The 16,208-nt window shown below is 35.9% G+C and overlaps 1 protein-coding gene, 1 long non-coding RNA gene and 5 other non-coding genes across 18 annotated transcripts in view; 6 read left to right on the top strand and 1 right to left on the bottom strand.

Annotated features, from left to right (window-relative positions):
* Positions 1 to 6,713: 6,713 nt before the first annotated feature.
* On the top strand, positions 6,714 to 13,281 carry LOC117408850 (uncharacterized). 7 transcript variants are annotated; one of them, XR_009307707.1, is made up of 7 exons: positions 6,714 to 7,261; positions 8,026 to 9,239; positions 9,995 to 10,136; positions 11,273 to 11,414; positions 11,851 to 11,909; positions 12,499 to 12,559; positions 13,162 to 13,281. It is a non-coding gene; the product is annotated as an uncharacterized LOC117408850 (long non-coding RNA). The 7 variants fall into 7 exon arrangements; XR_009307708.1 differs by having other exon boundaries at positions 6,714 to 7,220; XR_009307705.1 differs by having other exon boundaries at positions 6,715 to 7,270.
* Positions 8,336 to 8,470, top strand: LOC117966349 (small nucleolar RNA SNORA13). Its single transcript, XR_004661666.2, has one exon. It is a non-coding gene; the product is annotated as a small nucleolar RNA SNORA13 (small nucleolar RNA).
* Positions 10,305 to 10,439, top strand: LOC117973568 (small nucleolar RNA SNORA13). Its single transcript, XR_004664053.2, has one exon. It is a non-coding gene; the product is annotated as a small nucleolar RNA SNORA13 (small nucleolar RNA).
* Positions 11,583 to 11,717, top strand: LOC117409701 (small nucleolar RNA SNORA13). The gene has a single exon (XR_004545550.3). It is a non-coding gene; the product is annotated as a small nucleolar RNA SNORA13 (small nucleolar RNA).
* LOC117966351 (small nucleolar RNA SNORA13) lies at positions 12,288 to 12,422 on the top strand. Its single transcript, XR_004661667.2, has one exon. It is a non-coding gene; the product is annotated as a small nucleolar RNA SNORA13 (small nucleolar RNA).
* LOC117409700 (small nucleolar RNA SNORA13) lies at positions 12,827 to 12,963 on the top strand. Its single transcript, XR_004545549.2, has one exon. It is a non-coding gene; the product is annotated as a small nucleolar RNA SNORA13 (small nucleolar RNA).
* A 1,316-nt stretch (positions 13,282 to 14,597) lies between the features above and the next one.
* Positions 14,598 to 16,208, bottom strand: part of LOC117408793 (band 4.1-like protein 4A) — an 82,986-nt gene continuing 81,375 nt past the window's right edge. For all 6 annotated transcript variants that reach the window (XM_058991788.1, XM_058991791.1, XM_058991810.1 and 3 more), the window contains 2 exons: positions 15,767 to 15,848; positions 14,598 to 15,194 (listed from right to left, as the gene is read on the bottom strand). In XM_058991788.1, the coding sequence (XP_058847771.1) occupies positions 15,084 to 15,194; positions 15,767 to 15,848 (193 nt within the window). In that variant the 3' untranslated portion in view covers positions 14,598 to 15,083. The remainder of the gene's footprint in view (positions 15,195 to 15,766; positions 15,849 to 16,208) is intronic.

Genomic DNA, 16,208 nt, shown 5'->3' on the forward strand with positions numbered 1-16,208 from the left:
TTACATATAATAGAAGTCAGGCTTATTGGTCTGTAGTTACCTGGTTCGGTTTTGTCTCCCTTTTTGTGGATCGGTATTACATGGTTTAAAGAGATACAAACCAAAAAGTCAAATTATCACAATAAAACCGTTCTGTGCAAAATAAATCAGTGAAAGATAAAAGGCATTGACCCTGTTACACGAACACAGATGGTACTTTGATTTTCAGAAAACTTTTCACAACACAGTTGGAACACAGATGATTTGTATTTTCCTTTGTGGTTTATCGGGATGGTGGGAGAAATATTTATTATTGAAAAATATCTTTAGTTCTTAAGCCAGCTAAATAATGAAATGGTCTTGTGGTTAGCCCAGGCCCCTTAAGATTCAGATGTGGTGGGTTCAGCCTGTGGTAAAGTTGACTCAGCAGAGATACAAGGCTAGTGCAGACTAGCCATCTGTTTGTGAGGTGACCAGCCCCTCCCTTACACTGTTACAGTGAATGTACATTGCACCAAATATAAGATGTGATATATATTGTACAGTGCAACTATGCCTCTAAGCCTACAATTAGATGATATTACATGAAGAAAGCCACAGGTCTGATCTTCATCTTATGGCTTTTATCTCAGATGTAAATCAGTTTGTTTCTGTATAGAAGTAAAAGGTGAGTGAGTCACACAACATTGTTTAAACATATTCAGTTGGAGCCCAGTCTTTAATTGTTTAGCTCTGATGTCTAGTCTAGGTTTCTACTTCCAGATTTCCTTCTCTAATTATGGCAATATGTTAGTGTCTTAACAAGTCTGATTCACAGCCTTGGCCTTTTCTGACATCAGAATTTCCCCAACTTTCTGGCTGTAGGACAGTTATCCCTCCTGCCCCTCACTCATAGGCACAGACTGTATCAAACAATAAAATAATTAAAAAAATATATGTAATATGATCAGAGTATCTGATTGCACATTCTTTAATTGGAAAAATCATGATCCATATTATTCTAAAATAAATAAGGTGGACAGTAAATGTGTTCCATTTCTACCATGTGCTGCCTGATTTCATGCAGCATCAGATAGTCTTTTAAAATCTCCAACAGGAGAACATTTGTATTGATAAACCGTATTGTGTCTCCTATACCATTCTTAATGATTACCAGTGTAAAGTCATTCATCTCATCCGATGGTTTCTCAATCTGACAAACATGATATTTAGCATCAGAGGATTGTTAGTCAGTGTCAAGAATTTCCTTTATGTACTGATCGATGAAATGGTAGCCGTTTCAGTCCAGAGATACATGACAAAGAGAAGGAGATGTGATACCTTTTATTGGACTCACTAAACAATAATTAAATGCATCCATCTTCCCGTCTTTTATCTTAATGTTTTATTGAAGCATACTGTATATTGTTCATACACATGATTTTGCATACTTTGCAGATTAAAGGACTTTCACATTTTTACTCCAGTCACTGTATTACATTGATACCACTGGCATGTTAAAATGAATAAACTCACTGTGGTTCAATCTTACATTGCCCATACTATAGTAGCTATCATTGTGCCCCAATTATATCATTACACATCATTTGGTATGAGTTAAAGCAGTTCAGCACAAAGAAAGGTTATACTGGATGTGTAATGCAAAGGAAACCCACTCAGGAACTGTGGACACATTCAATTGGCAAAAGAACATAAATAGCCTTTATTTAAAAGTTGATATATATTACTGCCAAACTTTTCAATCTGGCGATTATTCATCTTCAGAGATCAGCATACATTAATATTCACCCATGACCCAGTGGCTGTTTGTGAGTTCTCCAGATTTAGCATTGTTCGAGGTTGGTGAACCTCATAAAATTGTTATTTTACAGCTTGTTCCTCAACATAAGCAGATGTTAAGATGCATCATATTGGTAGCAACTGAATAAATGGAAAAGACTGGAGCCGGAATCTTTCGCTATACACATTTGAACAATGATGTAGTCTGACTATCACAGTACTGCATCTGCTTGTTCAATTTACCATTGAGTTGCCCAGTCCAGCCTCTCTGTCTGTCCAGTTACACTGTAATAACGGGTCCCTTACATTTAAATTCTTAAATCTATGAGTGCACCATTGTATTTTATTTGTCATGGAACAAAAAAAAAAACAGTTTTGCAAAATCCAAACCACAAATGTGGATGTTACTAAGGTAATTAAGGTAATTAAGGTAATTAAGGTAATTAAATTCAAATACAAACCCAGGTCCGGGCTCCGTCCTAATTTCCAGTTTTGCTGCATTCATATTTTAAATGCCTGTAATAGGGGGATGGGAATCGACTGTGAGAGGGTCAGAGGGATTGCGGTTGACACACCAACACAGACATCCGTGTTTATTATTCCCAGTGTGGGCTTTAATAAACAAAACATGATTAAAAAAACAACTAGAAAATACTAGTTGACCAAACAGTGGTTGAGCGCGACTCCACTAGAAAGGAGGTCCCGCTCCAGGAACAGTCTCCCTGACACTTCCTCTCTATACTGATTGCGGGATCAAAGTCCCCTATGCGATTTCCATATTCTTTCCTGTACTAGCAATCTTGTTAATACATTTAGTGAACCTAGTTCTAACAATCCTGGTATACACACGGTTGTGAGGCTCCTACAGCTAAACTCACCTTGCCCAGACAGTTTGTAATCCTGCTTGTAGAACAAATGAACTGGCTTTCCAGCTCCTTTTTATAGAATATATATATATATATATATATATATATATATATATATATATATATATATATATATATATATGTACTGTAGATAGATAGATAGATAGATAGATAGATAGATAGATAGATAGATAGATAGATAGATAGATAGAGTGAGCGAGAGTGAATTTTGGAACATGAATGATGTTTTCTCCTTTCAGAAAACAAATGTAGAATAAAAAATATATAATATTTTGTGGGATCTTAGAGCATGATATAAAATTTTACTGTACCACTGCCAGTTGTGAAGATTGAAGGTTTTATGGTTTGTAATCCTTATTTTATGGTAGCAGTTATAATCGTGGGAGTCCGGAACCAACTCCCCAGTAATGTTGTTGAAGCTGACACCCTGGGATCCTTCAAGAAACCGCTTGATGAGATTCTGGGATCAATAAGCTACTAACAACAAAACAAGCAAGATGGGCCGAATGGCCTCCTCTCGTTTGTAAACTTTCTTATGTTCTTATGTTCTTATACTTACTAGGTATTACAATAACCTTATTTCTGTAGAGAATTAGAGTTGCCAACACACAAGTCCTTACTTTATATATATAGCAGCCAGCAGACATTTTAAACCAGCCACACCTTGATAAACTTCCAAAAGCTCAGTGTCCTCGAATAACCCACAGTGTTAAGAATAAACTAAGTTGTATATATATAAAAAATATGTGTAGCCATAGAGATAAAACACTATCTTAGCATCACTACAAATAGGATATCCTTTGTCCCTTTTCTTGTTTTTAAAACCCTTTACTGTACTATATATTGAAAAATGGTGTAGAGTATTTTTGCTGATATTAAAAACTAGTATGAACTGTTTTTTTTAATTATTATTCTGCCAAAATGCTGAAGTACAGTTCTCCAGTTTAACTTGGCATGCTCTGTACTTGGCACCACCCTCCTAGCTATTCCACAGCCTATTCAGAGAGGGGAATGAGTGCAATTGGCAACAGAAGGCTGGTTAGCTGCCATGAAAAAAAATTGAAATAGAAATGTCTGCATGATAATATCAGAGATGTAAAGCAAAGCGCCTTCCACACACAGTGTACAACAAAGATTTAAGGACTGGGTTATGACAATTTGTCACACAACAGTGACAATACAGACATATTGTGATAAAGGAATACCCATCACACACAGCTGCAACATCTTTTCACAGACATGAGGCACATTTTTGGCATACATTGCAGTACTGCTAATGATAAAAATATCTGTTTTCCAGGATAAATATTGTTCAAGCTCAGCCAGTCCAAATAAAGCATTTCTTATACTGGCTTTGTTTCTCTTTGGTCAGCTTTGCAACAAATCCAGAAGCTTGAAAATATTATTATTATTATTAGTTTATTTAGCAGATGCCTTTATCCAAGGCGACTTACAGAGACTAGGGTGTGTGAACTATGCATTAGCTGCAGAGTCACTTACAATTACGTCTCACCCGAAAGACGAAGCACAAGGAGGTTAAATGATTTGCTCAGGGTCACACAGTGAGTCAGTGGCTGAGGTGGGATTTGAACCTGGGATCTCCTGGTTACAAGCCCTTTTCTTTAACCTCTGGACCACACAGCCTCCTAAATATGAACCATTAACCTTACTAATGACCTTTTTGTAAAATGCCCAGTGCAGAACACATCAAAGTTTTTCTGGCTTCATTGTTTTAATCACGTTTCACTTTGGAAATAATAATTTGTGCTAAAATCTAAATTTAGTTTGAGTCTCGTTTCTAGTTGCAATAAGACTAGGAAAAAAGATTTAAAATATTTTTTTTTATGATTGAAAATAAATTTTGGACTGAAAGGGTTAAGCAATGTGGTTAAGTGGTTAAAAGTAGTGGCTGCAAGCCTAGAAATAATGTGTTTGAATTCCATCTTATTGAGTGAGTTCATGTGTTATCATGGTGCCAGGTCACAAACAACCCTTAAACTAGATGGAACCTACTGTATGTGACAGGCCGTGTAAAAAGCCTGAGAATTGAATAGTTCAGTCTATAGCTCACACCAAACATGCTACATTTAAAATGTATCCAAGATAAGCTCCAGATTCCCTGTTTATTTATCCATCTGTGGTTAAGTGGCTATGTTATTCCAGACAGGATATCATTAGTCAGCTATTTGTATTAATGTTTTTCAATGCATGTTCATTATCACTGGAGGATTACATTATGAAGTATTGCTGAGAAAACGAAATTGAAAAAAAATAATGTGGGTCACACATGAGGACAAATAGGGTACTGTTTTATGGACATGTCTAAATAAGTTATTTAAAGACATACTCTTGTATAAAGTTGGTCTCTTCGTGATAAATAATTTCTAGTAATATCTTTAAGTTATGAAAGTACAAGTTGGTTGTAATCATGGTATATGACTTTGGTTGTTTTTCAAGTAATTTGAAGATGATATATTGAAGGTGCTCATGCATCTGCATGTACGAATGCTGTGACTGGCAGGGATAGTTATTACAATTCTTAAGATATCCTTAATTTAGTCATTGCCAAATATTTTTTTTATTATTTTCTCCCAATTTAGAATGGCCAATTATCTTTTAGGCTCAGCTCACCGCTACCACCCCTGCAGTGACTCGGGAGGGCGAAGACGAACACACGCTGTCCTCCGAAGCGTGTGCCGTCAGCCGACCGCTTTTCTCACGCTGCGGACTCACCATGCAGCCACCCAAGAGCTACAGTGTCGGAGGACAACGCAGCTCTCGGGCAGCTTACAGGCGAGCCCGCAGGTGCTTGAATTGTATTGTTTTATGAGGGCTGCCTTCTGGTGGTTCTAAACAGGCGTTATATTCTTTTCTAAAGAAACAATGGGAACAGCAATAAAAAATAAAGAATTCCAGTAGAATAATTGTATTGGAATTTATAAGGATTTACAGCTAGCAACTGTATAAACATTTTACAGCAAAATGTAAAATAGGTTATATATATATATATATATATATATATATATATATATATATATATATATATATATATATATATATATATATAAGTAATACATTAGTAGAATGTGGGGCAAGCCCATCTCTCTAAAGTTTTGTGAGCCACGGGCCAACCTATATTACAGGCACACAGAAAGTAACCGGAACCAAATGAAAGCCCCCTTCAAAATAATAAACACATCTACTTTGATAATCTTAGTAAGACTGTCATCAAAAGTTAGGTAATAAAGCGATCAAGTGCACCAATTACATAATTACAAAGCTGTGATATGTAATCTGCTTAAATATGAATTATTATTTTAAACCTTATACGGCACTTCTTGTTTATCAGTGTGATACGTTGTGTAATAAACGCTGAATGAAAAAAGGCTACATGAACACAGTTGAATACAATTTAAAGTAGGAATTTTTTTATCAAAAAACAATGAATCAGTACATCGCAGACATTTAAATGAGTCAATTAAAAAACATTAATCAACTTATCAAAGTGTACTTAAAAAAAAAAGCTTTCAAAATAGTCCAAAATGTTTTGGGGTACACTACTACTAGAGTTCAAACAAGGCATAAAACAATATGTTAATAATCAATCGGACAATTGCATTGATCAATTAAAAAAGAAACCATTTTAAAAATCCTAATTTGAAAGATTTGTTTTATCTTCCTGTAAACCCTCCTTTGAAGACCTTGGTTCACATATCCGCTAGAGGGCAGTGTGGGCTGAACAACCCAAAATGGCTTTCTGAAATCATATTGAACACAATAGGACCAATTTTCCAACTTTTCTTAACCCAAATGGTAAATTACTTTGTTTAAATGAGAAGAAAGTCTTCAGTATCACAAATGCTGCATTCATCCTTGTAACATGCAGTAGTGAATTTGACAATATTACTACCAGTACTACAGGCTATGGCCACATGTTTTGCATCACCTAATTTTAGGATTGAGACATAATTAAAAAAAAAAAAAAAAACTCCATGAACATATTTTAGATAAACTACAAAATGATATCGCAAATGTCTACCGGAAGACATAACAGTAGTACTTCATGTTAGATTTCGAAATGCCACATTTTAAAAACAACATAAAAAACCAACAGTTTTTCGTTAAATAAAACTGTGAATTAAAACACCTGGCATGTGTGATTAGTAACTGTTACTGTATTGAACCACCACAAGTACACCTGTTCCCCAAGCAAAGACAATTGTGCATACTGAGAGTGAAACAAACTTTTGACGTCCCGTTGATGGAATGCTTTGTCTCACAGTGTTAAATCTGCACGCTCTCTACCAAAATGTAAGGACAGGGGGGTCATCTGTTTGTATTGTGTCTGTATTGGTGTTTGTTGTTTAAGTACTTTTTTTTATTTTGTTATGCTAAGCCTTTTTTAATTTGAGTGTGAGCAACAAAAAATGTCCTCAAAGTTTGTCCAGACGTGACGTGTGTTAGTGATACGCCTTCTTAGACTGTAATTGGATGTTTGGTGCTGCATTGGACTGTCTGTCATACTGATGTCACTTCCTGTCGAGTGCCTTTCGTCTTCTATTCTACACGGAAACGGTTAGTTGCATCGTAACCTCGTGAAGAAGTAGAGCTGTATCGTGAGTATGGTCAGAATCATTCAAACATTACTTCACATCAGTGATTAGAGAAGTTGCAGTGGGACAGTTAATAAGAGGATGTAGTTTATAGAAACGCTCAGCAGCTTTGTGACGTGTGCAGGCCTGCGTTCACCTTACTTTGGAATAACTTGAATTTTAGGCCTAGCTCTGTAGCAAACTCAAGCCATACCGTATGGAATCTGTTTGGGGGCAGACATATCACTTATGAATACAAAATATCAAGGTTTAAAGCATTAATTGCCAAAATATTTAGTCTTAATTTGTTTACTAGGTAGAAATGTTATAGCAGTATTGATGCCAGTGTTTTTCACATTCCACGTGTTGCACTGCGGGGTGAGAAAGCGTTGAAAGATGTTTGTGCAAACATTGGCAGACGGCATGTGGCTATGTTTAACGTCACCAGTTATCAAATGCGCGATTTTCTCAATTTGTAGGATCTATGGAAAAAGTAACAAGTACATTAAACATTATTATATTTTGTAATTTGCTTAATGACAACTTATGCCCACTTGCCTCCGCTTTTGTTACATGTAATGAAACAACTACAGTAAACGGAGTTATGTACTGTTATATTACTCACATATGTGTGCTAAAGAAAAACAATATTCTAGTATGGTTCCCTCCCGGAATTAATTTTGATTTCTCAGAAAGAGAGGTAAAATATATTAAAATGAGGAGGGATACCTTTTAATATTGTCATTGATGTTTGTGCTTAATCAGCTTTTTAAAAATGTGTGTTCCAGCTGCTGGAGCAGTGAAAGGGTCAATGCTGATGAACAGCATGTTATGTGGACAACACCAAAGGAATGGTCCTGTCGGCACAGTCAGCTGAACTCTGGTCTGGAACCACAGACGTGAATGCAGAATTCCTTTTATTCAGCAAATGTGAGCATGGTTTAATATTGATCATGATTACAGTTAATAGATTTACGAAACCTCTTTTAATCAAACATTTCTTCAGGCACACAAACCTGTTTTGTCAATTCTTTTCAAGCACCGTTTTTTTTCAGATATGTGAGACTAGTATTTGAATGATTTGTTTATATTAGGGTTTGCCTTTGTGTTGCCCATTCATTGCATTTTCCAGATGAATGAGGTGTCAAACAAGGCATACAGTGATTCTTGCACAGGCTTTCCTTCAGGAACTGAACCGTGTGTCTTGTTCCAAGTTACCTAGCAAAGACAGACAGAAAGTAGCAGTAGTAAATTTGACAATATTACTACCAGTACTACAGCTATGTCAACACGTTTTGCATCACCTAATTTTAGGATTGAGACATAATTAAAAGAAATATATTAACATATTTTAGATCTTTTATTTAACATGTAATCAAAGAAACTACAAAATATCGCAAGAGTCAACCGGAAGCCATAACAGTAGTACTTAATGTTATATTCCGAAATGCCACATTAAAAAAAAAAAAACCCAAAACATTTTTTTTGTTAAGTACTGTCTGTTTGTGAAATAAAATAAAACACTTGGCATGTGTGATTAGTAACTGTTACTGTATTGAACCACCACAAGTACACCTGTTCCCCAAGCAAAGACAATTGTGCATACTGAGAGTGAAACTAACTTTTGACGTCCCGTTGATGGAATGCTTTGTCTCACAGTGTTAAATCTGCACGCTCTCTACCAAAATGTAAGGACAGGGGGGTCATCTGTTTGTATTGTGTCTGTATTGGTGTTTGTTGTTTAAGTACTTTTTTTTATTTTGTTATGCTAAGCCTTTTTTAATTTGAGTGTGAGCAACAAAAAATGTCCTCAAAGTTTGTCCAGACGTGACGTGTGTTAGTGATACGCCTTCTTAGACTGTAATTGGATGTTTGGTGCTGCATTGGACTGTCTGTCATACTGATGTCACTTCCTGTCGAGTGCCTTTCGTCTTCTATTCTACACGGAAACGGTTAGTTGCATCGTAACCTCGTGAAGAAGTAGAGCTGTATCGTGAGTATGGTCAGAATCATTCAAACATTACTTCACATCAGTGATTAGAGAAGTTGCAGTGGGACAGTTAATAAGAGGATGTCGTTTATAGAAACGCTCAGCAGCTTTGTGACGTGTGCAGGCCTGCGTTCACCTTACTCTGGAATAACTTGAATTTTAGGCCTAGCTCTGTAGCAAACTCAAGCCATACCGTATGGAATCTGTTTGGGGGCAGAAATATCACTTATGAATACAAAATATCAAGGTTTAAAGCATTAATTGCCAAAATATTTAGTCTTAATTTGTTTACTAGGTAGAAATGTTATAGCAGTATTGATGCCAGTGTTTTTCACATTCCACGTGTTGCACTGCGGGGTGAGAAAGCGTTGAAAGATGTTTGTGCAAACATTGGCAGACGGCATGTGGCTATGTTTAACGTCACCAGTTATCAAATGCGCGATTTTCTCAATTTGTAGGATCTATGGAAAAAGTAACAAGTACATTAAACATTATTATATTTTGTAATTTGCTTAATGACAACTTATGCCCACCTGCCTCCGCTTTTGTTACATGTAATGAAACAACTACAGTAAACGGAGTTATGTACTGTTATATTACTCACATATGTGTGCTAAAGAAAAACAATATTCTAGTATGGTTCCCTCCCGGAATTAATTTTGATTTCTCAGAAAGAGAGGTAAAATATATTAAAATGAGGAGGGATACCTTTTAATATTGTCATTGATGTTTGTGCTTAATCAGCTTTTTAAAAATGTGTGTTCCAGCTGCTGGAGCAGTGAAAGGGTCAATGCTGATGAACAGCATGTTATGTGGACAACACCAAAGGAATGGTCCTGTCGGCACAGTCAGCTGAACTCTGGTCTGGAACCACAGACGTGAATGCAGAATTCCTTTTATTCAGCAAATGTGAGCATGGTTTAATATTGATCATGATTACAGTTAATAGATTTACGAAACCTCTTTTAATCAAACATTTCTTCAGGCACACAAACCTGTTTTGTCAATTCTTTTCAAGCACCGTTTTTTTTCAGATATGTGAGACTAGTATTTGAATGATTTGTTTATATTAGGGTTTGCCTTTGTGTTGCCCATTCATTGCATTTTCCAGATGAATGAGGTGTCAAACAAGGCATACAGTGATTCTTGCACAGGCTTTCCTTCAGGAACTGAACCGTGTGTCTTGTTCCAAGTTACCTAGCAAAGACAGACAGAAAGTAGCAGTAGTAAATTTGACAATATTACTACCAGTACTACAGCTATGTCAACACGTTTTGCATCACCTAATTTTAGGATTGAGACATAATTAAAAGAAATATATTAACATATTTTAGATCTTTTATTTAACATGTAATCAAAGAAACTACAAAATATCGCAAGAGTCAACCGGAAGCCATAACAGTAGTACTTAATGTTATATTCCGAAATGCCACATTAAAAAAAAAAAAACCCAAAACATTTTTTTTGTTAAGTACTGTCTGTTTGTGAAATAAAATAAAACACTTGGCATGTGTGATTAGTAACTGTTACTATATTTAAGCACCACAAGTACATCTGTTCCAAGCAAAGACAATTGTGCATACTGAGAGTGAAACTTTTGTACGTCCCGTTGATGGAATGCTTTGTCTCACTGTGTTAAATCTGCACGCTCTCTACCAAAATGTAAGGACGGGGGGGGGGGGGGGTCCATCTGTTTCATTGTGTCTGTATTGGTGTTTTGTTGTTTTAAGTCCTTTTTTTTAATTTTGTCATGCCAAGCCTTTTTAAATTTTGAATTTGAGCGAGAAAGATGAAACTGTCCACGCAGTTTGTCCAGCAGACGTGACGTGTTAGTGATACGCCGTCTTAGACTCTGATTGGATGTTATTATATTTCTGACAGTTATGCTAAAGAAAAAACAACAGTACTCTAGTATGGTTCCCTCCTTGCATTAATTTTGATATGCCAGAAAGAGAGGTAAAAATATATTAAAATGAGGAGGGATACTTTTTAATATTGTCATAGATGTTGCTTAATCATTTATTTTTTAAAAATGTGTGTTCCAGCTGCTGGAGCAGTGAAAGGGTAAATGCTGATGAACAGCATGTTATGTGGACAACACCAAAGGAATGGTCCTGTCGGCACAGTCAGCTGGACTCTGGTCTGGAACCACAGACGTGAATGCAGAATTCCTTTTATTCAGCAAATGTGAGCATGGTTTAATATTGATCATGATTACAGTTAATAGATTTACGAAACCTCTTTTAATCAAACATTTCTTCAGGCACACAAACCTGTTTTGTCAATTCTTTTCAAGCACCGTTTTTTTTCAGATATGTGAGATTAGTATTTGAATGATTTGTTTTTATTAGGGTTTGCCTTTGTGTTGCCCATTCATTGCATTTTCCAGATGAATGAGGTGTCAAACAAGGCATACAGTGATTCTTGCACAGGCTTTCCTTCAGGAACTGAACCGTGTTTCTTGTTCCAAGTTACCTAGCAAAGACAGTGACTTTAAAATAAACATTAAACAGTTCTCTTTTTTTTTTTAAAATACAAATCAAATTATAAGTAGCAATACCATTAAAAAAAAAAAAAAGTCTCTTGATGCTAATTACATTTTGGCTATTTCCTCCCCTCTTAGGTATGGTGTTGATGCAGTGATTTGATTGAATTCAAAATGTGATTCTTGCTAGCGAGAAGGTATGTCAAATGATAGGTTGCATTTCTGGAAGGATATTCTTCTAGCTAATCCGAGCAGAACACATTGCATAATTTACATCTCTGCAATGTAACAATTTAAAACAATAACATCTTTTAACCTGTTTTTGTATCCTAACTAAAATATGGTAACTGAAATATGGTCAGTCTTAGCTAATACGTATGTTTAAAAAGTGAAATAGCAGTTATTATAGCTAGGCTCCATTCTTTTGAATTCTTGCCCTTTTGCAGTAGGGCAGTACATGCATGTTTTCATTTTATTTCCACTAAGAGGACAATGCAAAGGCATTACATGAGTTTGTTGCCTGTTTGCTCTTATCAAAGACTTAGATACTCACAAATACAAAGCCCTGTAATGCTTGCCTTTGTGTTGCCCATTCATTGCATTTTCCAGATGAATGAGGTGTCAAACAAGGCATACAGTGAATCTTGCACAGGCTTTTCTCAAGGTACTGAACAGTGTACCTTGTACTAAGTTACCCAGCAAGGACAAGAATACAGATGTCTTTCAGATATCAAAAGGTTCTGCTTTTAAGTTTTGCTGTGTGTTGATCGGAATTACATTTTGCAGGTACTCTCCAATGGGTAGTTCTGATGAATTGCACTACTTGTCCCTGGGATCACACATGGAGGTAAGCTACTGGTAAATGTATATCATTTAAACACTTTCACAAAGTGTGAAATGTCTACATGATGCTTTCCAGCAAAAGCCAAATTATATAAAATAAGCATGTTAAGTTCCGAAGTATTTTTGTGTGCTAGGGTTTTAAAAGAATGGCATTAAGCTTTTAAGACATTACCAGAACTGACTACATGACTGGGGCTTGAGTCTTCATTGCACTGCTTTTTAAGCCTTTTATTGTAACCTTTTAATATGAGCTTAGCCTTATGTAAGAACTTGCCTTTGTGTTGCCCGTTCATGTTTCCTTTTATGAATGGAGTGTCAAAAAAGGCAGACAGAAAGTCCTTTTGCTGTGTTTATCTTGAGCTTTGGGACTATACACCCTCTGCTTTATTCATGGCAGAAGAAACACGCAGCATGGCCTAATATAACTGTATTCTGAGCACGAGTGAGTTGGATGTTTAAAACATGAGATTTTGGTATGTGGCCAGAGAGCTATTTATTTTATGTATGTATTTATTCTAGTGCATAATCTGACATACCACTTTATTCCATCAGTAGGCAACAGTAATTGTGTCATGTGAACTTTACTTTTTTGTTTTTTTCTTCCAGGTTTGACAGTCAACTTTCTGGAGGCCTTGTAAATGATCTGATATTATGTGGATGGGCATTGATTGCTGCAGCACAACATAATTAAAGCTTCTTTCTTGCCAATAAAAAATTAAATACAAAGTAACTTGTCATTTTTTCTAACAGTATTGCTCGTTACTGCAGTCTATAGCTAAATTACTCATTTTAAATGTCCTCTTCAATCTTTGTTGTAGCTTAAAAAGCAAACAGGTTTTACTGTTATTCCCAAATGTTTTTACATACAATTGTCCAAGTTTCCCTTCTATACTGTGTCTTCCATGGTTTCTGTCCCACAGTAGCACATTGAGAGACATTGTCTTTGGTTATTTTGTTACAACCTGCACTGGGGCATTATAAATGTGAAACACACAATGAAGTTTAAAAGTGTGGTGTATCAAGCAGCAGTGGTTTTACATACTATGAGGGAGTATGAAGAGAGAAATAAGTGTAAACTGGATCACATATTTGGGAAATTATTCCTGGTTAATGTTATTGATCATTGCAAAAAGTCAAAACTAAAAATGGGAGTTCAAAAACAAAGCATACCCTTTTGTAATAGTGAAAAAAAAGGATTTCAGAGCAAATAGAAATGTAAAAAAGATCTTGATCATTTATATGTCCAGAGGTCCAAACAATGTGACAGGGTTCATTTATAGGGGAAACCACTTGAGAATTACAGAATCGTTGTGTAACAACTGTAGACACTATGAAAGCGAGTGATCCGTGTCATTGATGTGACCAAAGGATAAAACAATATGGCACTTGTAATTAAACTTAATTTAAAATAATGATCTAGAGCTGTGTACTAACAATAGACGCTGTAAAAACATGTGGTCTGTATCATTGATATGGCTAGAGGTTACATCAGTGTGGGTTATTTTTAACTGGATAACAACAGTAATTGAACTCAATTGAGAAAATCAAATGATACAACTTTACCTGACAAAGATATTAACTCAGTGTACTGTCACTATAGAACAGAAACATAATCACATGATCTCAAGTAGGTCAATGTCATGGTCACCAACACATTATAGAGCCCTGCAAATATGAGGCAGTTACAATGGCAGCTTTGAAATGAATGGCACATAAGGGTCATTTATTATTTTATTTTGTACCCGCAATTGAAATGCACCAAATATGAAAGCAGTCTATCAAACCTGTTGGTCTTTTATTATTCGAGATGCTAAAGGTTACGTACGGCAGTTGTCTTAAGTCAAACGTCAGCGTGAAATCTACCATTTGATTTTTCAGCTGAAAATTTGACATCTGAAGCCGTTTATGAGATATTAGCAGTTGAAGTCAGGAGGCAGCAGCGAGTTCCAGACTCATTCAAGCTCTCCACTGGGATGCTTATAATTCATCACAAAAAGTATGGCACCTTATAACTAGATCCTTAACACAGAAGAAAAAACACATTACAAAATGTACACATTTATTTTACGTAGTTACTAGGTACACACAAAGTTTAATACTGTATAAAATGGAGGTCAAGTAGCTTGGAGGTAACGGCACATATGCAACATTAAATTGGTCCTGTTTATTCTTGTGTCCACTGTCAACAAATTAGAATAAACTTGCCGGGGAAATATCCATGGAATATTGAAGCAGCCAAAAACATTGAAATAACTGGCTCTTATATATGTCCTCTGTATATTCCAGTTTATTACATGCAAGACTCAGATGTACATATCTGATTCAGTTTGCTTAAGTAAAGAACCAGTAAAATAAAATGTTCCATAACGTAATAAACGGCAATGTCACAGCCTCTATTTACAATATGTTTAATTTAACTCCTCCCTGGGATTGTGGTAGAGATGGGATCTTGGTAATATTCACATTTTCAGGTTTCAAGCAATATCAGATGTGTTTTAAATACTCCTCAGGTAGGATGTGGGTGGAGGTCACGTTTCTGCTTTCAGCCTTGCTGTCTGAACTGTTTTCACAACCTTCGTGCTGCATTTTACATCCAGCTCAGTGCCTTCTGAAAGGTTATCTTTAGATCCATTTTTCTTCTGTAAAAAAAAAAAAAAAAAAGAAAAAACAGACTCACTCCAAACAGCAGCAGCAGTTATACAATGCAGTCCTTCTATTATACCACCAAAGGGGCTGAGTAAAATATGAGAGCTGGCCCTAATAAATCGCGATATCAAACCATTTTTATGTTGAAATGGGACTGACAGTGCAAGCTGTAATAGGGTGCTGGTCACAAAGAGAAGGTTTATAATGTGGTTAACTTTATAATGTGGTTAACATAATCCAAATACTAGTTAGCAGTCTTCTACAAGAATCAAGTTATTATACGAGGGTAACTCCACAAAATTATATAAAACTTAATGATACATGTGCATTAATAAACTGCTCAAATTCACAGCTTAATTTGTGCAATGCGATGAGGTACTGTATAGTCGTCTATCAGGTTGCTTACTCTGCGATTGGTTGTGAGTTAGCAAGTGTTAATATCTGCTCAAAAGTTATTTACGTAATGAAGCACACGCTTGTGTATTTTTCCATTTCATAATAATCCAAACAGTTGTAAAGGTCGACACACACATTCAGAAGTAACATCTTTAGATGATTAACTGACCTGTTGGGAGGGAGGACCTCTGGGGCCCTGGGAATCAGCCGTGCGAGTAACAGGTAATGGAGGAACCAGGTCAGTCCTTGAGCTAAATGAGGTAAAGTAGTGTTGCATGTCAGCAATAGCAGCAGTGGGGTAATTCAACATGACTGATATCACTATCCAGTGTTAGGTTAACTCTCGACAGGGACTGCTTTCAGAAACACATCATAGTTATTTATTTTACTGTAACATGTCCCAAACTTTGGTTCCCGACGCCTCTCACAAGTACACATAAACAGTCAGACGCCAAATCGATAATAATAATGGTTTCTGAAAGCAATATTTGACAGTACAAATTAGGGTTAAGACATGATAACACAGTTTATTGTGAATTGGCAATTAACATATTAAGCATATAAAAGTAATAACAAACTACTCAGAAGGCACAAAAGTATGCATTCATGTA

Source organism: Acipenser ruthenus, chromosome 2, assembly GCF_902713425.1.
Source record: "Acipenser ruthenus chromosome 2, fAciRut3.2 maternal haplotype, whole genome shotgun sequence".
NCBI classification, from domain to species: domain Eukaryota; kingdom Metazoa; phylum Chordata; class Actinopteri; order Acipenseriformes; family Acipenseridae; genus Acipenser; species Acipenser ruthenus.